The 7,739-nt window shown below is 49.3% G+C and overlaps 2 protein-coding genes across 2 annotated transcripts; both read right to left on the reverse strand.

Moving 5' to 3' along the window:
- Window positions 1-2,238: 2,238 nt before the first annotated feature.
- Window positions 2,239-3,894, reverse strand: L228DRAFT_227254 (methyltransferase type 11). The gene is made up of 2 exons (XM_018330445.1): window positions 3,433-3,894; window positions 2,239-3,320 (listed from the first exon to the last, which is right to left on the reverse strand). Exons 1-2 carry the CDS (start codon window positions 3,517-3,519, stop codon window positions 2,505-2,507), a joined length of 903 nt encoding a protein of 300 aa, XP_018190860.1. The 5' UTR covers window positions 3,520-3,894; the 3' UTR covers window positions 2,239-2,504.
- A 974-nt stretch (window positions 3,895-4,868) lies between these two features.
- On the reverse strand, window positions 4,869-7,242 carry L228DRAFT_265781 (hypothetical protein; the record flags this gene model as incomplete). The annotated part of the gene is made up of 3 exons (XM_018334765.1): window positions 4,869-5,554; window positions 5,638-6,827; window positions 6,896-7,242. 3 exons carry the CDS (start codon window positions 7,240-7,242, stop codon window positions 4,869-4,871), a joined length of 2,223 nt encoding a protein of 740 aa, XP_018190861.1.
- Between the last annotated feature and the right edge of the window lie 497 nt (window positions 7,243-7,739).

Genomic DNA, 7,739 nt, shown 5'->3' on the forward strand with positions numbered 1-7,739 from the left:
TGGTCGCGACCTCTGAAAGACAGGGGGAAAAGGGAAGAATGAGCACTCAGAATGCTGGACTACGGAGTACTGACTGAGGTGGTTCGAAAAAAGCACCAAAATGTCAGACAGTTTCGTGTTCGGGACCTTTGCCCCAAGGGAGGGACGGCGGTTGAGCCAAGTGGTATCGGGCGGGTACAGGGCGAATACTAGAGCAGTATCGATCAAAGATGAAGTCAGACAGACTGGAACATCCAAGCCATGGAAAACTGTGTACCGGTACAATACGACGCTCACACTTACTCTAGCGCCAACTCCCATCCAGGACACGCGGGTACCATGAGCCGAACACTACACGGGAACGTAGGGCCAAGAAGAAGAAGAAGATAGAAGACGCGGACAAGCCCACCCACGGGGCGAATGGGCAAGGCAGGGCTACAGCACGCCCGCGACGGTCACCGCAATCTATCTAGGAGGATCTGAAGCTATTGCCTCAGAAAGGAAGTTGACAATGACAATGGTCAACCCTTAGGCGGCGGTCACCCCTGCTCGAATCCCCCTCCGGTCCCTGAATCATTTTCACTCCCCTAGCCCAGAAGCTCTGCGCACAAGACTAAATTATATCCCACTCGTCTCACATAAAACTAACACCCAGTGCTCATTTGGAGAGCTTGCCCCTTTTTCTTTCCTTTGCTCGGTCGCTGGTGATATACTGTGGTATATCGCCAAGTCCGCTCAGGATCGGTTTTCCGGCCCTCATATAGTTGCATTCAATCAAAAATTGAGCCAAGGATCGTCTCAATGGTTTTGTGGGATTTGCATGCATGCTGGGGTTATGTTCATTGGAGAGCTAGTTCGCTTTTGAAAATTTTGCTCATTGTACCATAACTTCCCGGTCGCGTGCTTGCAACCAGAGACACTGTACGAGTGGAGATAATCAGTTGTTGTTGGCGGCAGCAGTTGACGATCAGCAACCACGCGTTGAACATGAAGATTTGGTCTCCTCAAAACCCCTCAAAGCATTTTTTTTGGCGCTTATTGTCCTAGGCACGTTAGTGGATCAAGTTCAATTGGGGCCCCATAAGGTGAGCGCGTGGAAAAGATACTCTAGTCCCCGAATTGACGCCGAAAAAAAAGAAAATAAGGCTTGTGTGATTCCTATGCTGGACAAATTTGGACGATGATTTCCAAAGCCCCAGGCGGAATTGACGAAGAATCGGAAGAGAATGACGCTGAGGCGCTCTGAACTGGGGCTCCTGGGGCACAAAAAATTGGAGACGATTCAGTGCTTGTTCGCTTAGAGCAGATGTTGACAGTCGGGGTTGGTTAGCAGCATCTACCAGTACCCTTACCCTTGGGCCCGACCAAGGGTTCAGCCTCCAAATGATGCGTCAGGTACTTCAATGAAGAAAAAGGGGAAAGAATAGATTAATTCAATGATGATCAGTACGGTGCTTAGGAGTAACGACGGAAAGAACGAGCAATGGAAGCGAACAAGAACATGCGCAGAAACATGGTGACGACAAGGGGGGGGGGGGGGGGGGGGGGGGGGGGGGGGGGGGGGGGCGGGACCTGTCGGTCCGGGTGTCGCTCGCTCCCATCAATTTCGAGCCGTTCTCTTTTGGGGGGAAATGGGGGGAAGCGTTCAAGGTACAGATACATGAGACCCTTGGCCCGCCTTCTTCTGCCTGCGTAGACAACAGTCTGAGCCAGACCCTGTGAACGTCGTCATAGGGTACTTTTGGTACTTGGGAGAGACCTCGAGGGCTTCTTCCCCTCGCGCTGTCAAGCTTCTCCAAACCCACCACAAAGTAACGCTGTCGGCTGGTTGTGGCCCCTGACGCAATCATATCCACAAAATGACAACCCCGGCTCCGTCATCGACCACCAACCTACCGTACTTGCGAACTAATTCCCGATGATGATGATCAATTCCACCAAATGACCCTTTTCGACGAAGGAACAAACGTGCCGTTTCTGATTTGCATAATTGCAAATCATTGAGCGATATCCATTCTTAGCGCAAATCAATCTACCTTAATTTGTCAAGCCGCGTTCGAGAACTTTCATTTCGAAAGTAGCTTATCCAAAATCGGGATCCAATAGACAGCCACTTAATACCGATTTGTCAAACCAAGCACCATGAAGTTTGCCTTCTCTTGAAACTCAGTAAGAGCAAATTGATACACTTTATACACTTTATACAACTACTATTCTAAAGCGTTTAATCAAAATCCCCCCCCCCCCCCTTTTTTTTTTCCCCTTAAATTAACCAAAACAACAAACAACAAAAAAAATTCATCAGAGTTCTCCAAAGATTGATTGATTCAGACAAGAAATTCCATACGAACTACAGAAACGTGATACAATTGCAAGAGAAACCTGTCACTAGCAAACGCTGCAGCATGACCAAACTATTAAAAGACACAAGAGCCTAAACCAGAATTCGGACCAGGACTACCCGCATGAACCAAACTGTAGAAAAAATATATAAACAATTACCGACCTCGGCGCAGGCCACGATACTAAGCCACACATTTCTGCGCCTTGCCCCGAAGCCTGACATATCCCAGCCACGCGGTGCCATCCTCTCTGGCTATAGAATTCTGGACATAGCCCACGACCTTCTCGACAGCAGCATCGCGGCGGTCCGCAGGGAGCGCATCAAGAAAAGGACTGCCCATCAAACGCACCCAGCCAGCAATACCCCCATTCTTGTCCGCCGTCAGCTTTGTAGGTCTGTACTCCAACTCGAGACCGAGGACCTCAAAGCCCGCGTCTTCCAGCACATTTCGCATCCAATCTTCATCTGCAAAGAACCAGGGACTGAGATTGCGTGCCGCCTCAATGCTCAGCGCGCCTTCTTGCGCAGTTGCCGCCACGAGCGCCGTATGGACTTCGCTCACGTTACCCGCGCCTCCCATTTCAAACACAAACGTTCCGCCGGGCTTAAGCGCCGCGTAGATGTCGTGGAACACTTGTTTCCGGGTTGCCGGATCCCTGAGGATCCAATGCAGGGCTGCATTCGAGAAGACCTTGTCCCACGTGCCCTGCCATTTCATTGGCTGTCCGAACTTGTTGTCCAACTCTTGCGCAATGTACCGACAGTCAGCCACCTCAAATCCTGACGCAGTGCTTCCCTTGAGCTTCTGACGTGCACCTGCAATCATTGCTGCAGACGAATCAAGCCCCAGCATTTCTGAAGCGACTTGGGCAATCTTGACGGAGAGTACCCCGTCGCCGCAACCAATGTCCAGAATCCGATCACCCGGACGAGGGTCTAGAAGCTGTACTACCTTTGTAGTGAGCTCTGGGACAAAGGACGCTGACGTTTTGTAATCCTTGATCATGATGATGTTTAGCAATAATGTATTTGCCAATGCGCCGCCGTAGCGGCAAGAAGAAGAAGAAGAAGAAGAAGAAGAAGAAGAAGAAGAATGCTCTCTCACTCACTTCAGGGGACCACTGGTCTTTCTTTTCTTTCTTTTGTTGTTGTTGTTCGTCCCTTGGACTAGTATTTGCCGTATTGTGAGTCGCCATTTTTGCTGCTTGCTGTTTGTTGTTTGCGGTTTGATGTTTGATATTTGATATTTGCTTCTTCCGCTGGTCGGATGACTCTCCTTTACTATCACTTCTCCACTTCTCACACACTCAGTATACAGTATAGACTGTATATCAAAAGACAAATAAATATCCAAAAAGAAAGAGAAGAATACGCTTCGATTCCGCGGTTGAATTCTTAACTCTCAACTCTTATACAATATCCACACACACTCTCTCTCACCCCGCGTCCCTCTACGACCTTTATATACCCCAGATCCAAATCCAAGACAGCTCCGATATCAGCTGCCCCTCCCTCTCTCTCGTATCATTACTCACTTGCCCAATTTGACCTATCTACCTCCATGTCGCGCGTCAATCAGCTGGGTGGAAATGTAACGCTGGACAGTGGGTTGCAACATTACCCCAGGTCCGATAACGGAGGCGGTATATGGCGGCAGAATAACGCGGCCGAGGCCGCATTGGACCCTCGACCCTCCTCGCTCCGAGGGCTCGGACCGGACGACACGGACCTTGGACGACACGGACGAACCCCCTTGTCGTTGCTTACATAAGCCATATATCGACACCCGACTGGCCAAGGACATGCTGAAAAGAAGAGGGTTCAAGCATTGAGGCTACTTGTATAACTGGATGGTGATACAGCTTATTAGCATGCTTCTGGGTCGAGAGACATGATTCATTGATCTCATTGGTCATGTATATGAAAGAGGGAGCACGAAAGAGATAAAAGAGAGAAAGAGAAGGCGCAGAAAAAAAAGGGAGGGGTCAGGAATGATTGGGCATTGAATGTATTATGCCAGGGACATTTGTTATCAAATTTTCTACACGATGCAATGCATGTAATGAAAATGTAAAAGTACCATAATGATTCTTGCATGAGAGGCAATAGTGCACAATATATCTAAAATGAGTGCTTACACAGCAACTCAAAATCAAAAAACAGTCTTCCTAAACATTCCATCCCATCAGGAACGAGGTTCATGCAAAGAATCCGAGGAACTGTTCTTGTCCAAACTCTAATCCATTTCGCTGATTGGCATGGTCCTCTTGAAAAAAGAAATAAAAAAAAAGCTATTCGACCCGGAAATGCCAGGGAAAAAGTGACAGCAATGTTTTCAAACAGGAGATGATATCTTGTCGCTAAAAATGCTGCAAAAAGCTAATGATGGGGCCAGGGCAACCGGAGAAAGATGAACCCTGGTCAAAATATCATGCAATCTAACGTATGCTGCGAATCAGAGTCATATACAGGTGTAGCATGCTTCGTTGAAAAAGCTAAAAAAAAAAAAAAAAAAAAAATGAGGTCATGATAATGCGTCGACTGTCTACGGAGCCCAGCCGCCAAGGCTTGAGACGTAATCGATTGAATGCTCTGGAGCATAGGCATCCTGCGAAATGACGCTTCTAGGTGAAGAGGTGACTGGAGAAACGAGACCGGAGGGTTGATCGCTAGCATCTCTATGGTGTGAGGACTCGCCCTGAGGCAACGATGCCTGACCTGCTCCGTCACTGGTAGCATCGGCCATTGGTTCGTCGGTCACGAGCGGTGCTCGCTGGGCCATAGTTGCCATTTGTCTTTGTAGTTGTTGAACGGCGGTGGCATGTGGTGGTTTTTCGGGAAGAGATTGTACAAGGCCGGTAGAATTATCGAGTGCGCCAACGGCGAAGTCGAGAAAAGGTGCCGCCTTGGTGCTCACTCTCAAGGTCCATCGATACTCGCCAAGGCGGCATCTATAGAAACTGGCCTCTTCTCGGGTCGGAGCCGTCGCGAGAAGCAGACTCCCAAAGGTACCGATGAGAGCAAAATTCACGCGGGATGCAAAGAACCAGAACGCTCGGAGGTGGGCTGGCTTTAGTCGGTTGACAAAATCCATTGCAGATATCAATCGGGTCTTGGCGGCTGAGCGACAAATATGCTCCAGATAGGGATCGGTTGCGTCGGCAGTCAAAGATCCTACGATTCGACGATGGAGTGTAATCTCTGTTGCGAAATATGCGAGATGAAGATAGCCTGCAAAGATGATGCGAAATACTGGTTAGCACAGTTGCCTCCAAAAAATAATAAGCGTTAGATAGGTGATGCCAGAAATTTACCTGTTGAAGAGAGCCGCTCTGGATGACTGCTTTCCATTTTTACGCAGGTAGGAAGACGAGAGTACCATTCCTTTAGGCTTATTTGGACTGGCTTGGCTCGTTCGAGAATCAGTCTTGTCCCACTAGCACCAGCATCTCTGATTTGCTGTGTAGCACGCTCCGTATAGAAAATGTCCAGAATTTCCGCCAAAATTTGCGTGAGGTAAATCATTTGTGTAAAAAGAACTCTGCTCTTCTCCGCGTCGAACTGGTCATCTTCTGAACCACCATTAGTGGGTTGAGGGAAGTCGACATCGTACAAAGGCTTAACCGCCCAATTGGCACCAAATATGTGTGATGGGCGACCGTGAACTAATGATTCCCACTTATCTTGCATGTACAATGCCCATGCAACCCTTTTCCTTAGGCCACGCTCCCAGGCAGGAATTTGCCAAGAAGAGCAATCGAGATGGAGACCGATTTCTTGGCCAATTGCGACTAACTGAGCCGTCAAGTTCCAGTTGTCTCCCTTTGGTAATTGCAGAAGCAAAAGGCCAGCTTGGACAACCGAGAGTTCGGGCAATCGGCTGACACTACTCAAGGTTCGAAGAGCAATATTTTCTAATCGCGCAATGTCCGGATTGAACGCTTCATCCAATGAACCTGAACCCCGCCAATTCAAAGCAACGAGGTACACGGCCGACAAGAGCGCTGGAGGAAAGGCACTGGGTGTACGGCGGTATTGCTCCAGGAAAAATTCTCTTTCGAGTACAGGAAAACTGTCATGGATAACCTCAAAGTACAGTTCCACCAGGGCTGGACCATGAGGAGATATGATTTCCTCCAGGGTCTCGTGATCCTTGACGTCCATTTCATACTCGGCATTTCCTTGCTCAGGAAGCATCAGAAACATGTCGGAATCACTGACCCTTCGCAGCGTTGCCGAGGGAAGAAGGCTCTCGTCGTTTCCATCAAAGGGGTATAGGTCAGCCAGCATATGTTCAAACTCAGTGGTCGTGCCGATGTACTTGATGTGTCTTCGTGCATCAAGGTCTAAGGACAGGGATGTCTTTCGAAGTTGGGGTTCAACATTTCCGGCGGCTAAGTTGTTGTCAGAGGAGAGACCAGCGCGATTGTCTGGAGTTATAGCAATTGGTTGATTTGATTGTTGAGGAGGCTTGAGCTGCTGTTGCTGGGGCAGCTCGATTGATCTGTGAAGAGTGTCAAAAGAAAACGGTACAGATGAAGCAAAGAATGTGCCCTGGGCTGAACAACGTACCTTCTTCGGGTCGGCGCTTGTTCTTCCTGGGGTTGGGGTTGGGCCGGTGGCTTCCTCTTCCTTGGTTGGGGATCTTGCACAAAAGTGCATTCTTGATTGTGAAATTCACAGAGCACGCAGCCCATAGCGCCCTCATGTATCACACATCTGCTTTTCCGCTTTCGACAGGCATCACATGGACGCTCACGTCGAGCACGAGTAGCAGGCGTCTCGCCAGGGCCTAATGCGCTTTTGGCAGCTATTTGATTTTCTTTGACTGGCATCACCCGCTTGTTGCTTTGGTGCGCAATAATCGACGTAAGGGTAGACGGAGATATTGAAGGGCGGATGGTGACGGCAGCAGCCATGCCGTTCAAGTGACAATGTCGAGAATTTACCAGCTTATGATACCGGTAACGTACGTGCTCAGCAGAGCCTCCGGATACTCCCTGGCGGCCACCGCTTCTAGAAGGTCAAAATAGCAGCGACCCGCTTCACTGCTTTTTGATTGCTGATGCTAGGATCGCGGCAGTGAATGAGGCCGTCTCGTGCCGGGGGGGAATGGCCGATGATGGCACTATGCAGGGCTTGATTGTGTTCACTTTTGGCTCCCAGCGCATGGGCAGATATGCGATGGGCCAAGCTTTCTAGGATCTAGGCGCACGATAGACGGAGATCGCACCTCTCCGAGGGGCTTATCGCGCCTCCTGAATATTTGAATGATATGATAGCAGTATCAAGCACACAGAACAGCCGATGAGATATATATGACTGGCGGTTGCCCTTTGTTTACTCCAGCATCAAGGCTTCGAAGTGCCCGCTAGTGATTGAAGAAGAATGAGATATTGGAGGGATCTCGCGGTCA

This window comes from Xylona heveae (genome assembly GCF_001619985.1).
Source record: "Xylona heveae TC161 unplaced genomic scaffold L228scaffold_2, whole genome shotgun sequence".
Classification (NCBI taxonomy): Eukaryota; Fungi; Ascomycota; class Xylonomycetes; order Xylonales; family Xylonaceae; genus Xylona; species Xylona heveae.

Excerpts from the sequence above, each read along its gene's own strand:
- L228DRAFT_227254 (XM_018330445.1), bottom strand. The coding sequence starts at position 3,519 with ATGGCGACTCACAATACGGCAAATACTAGTCCAAGGGACGAACAACAA. Across the intron at positions 3,321-3,432 it reads AAGACCAGTGGTCCCCTGAA|GATTACAAAACGTCAGCGTC; the intron begins GTGAGTGAGAGA and ends ATCATGATCAAG.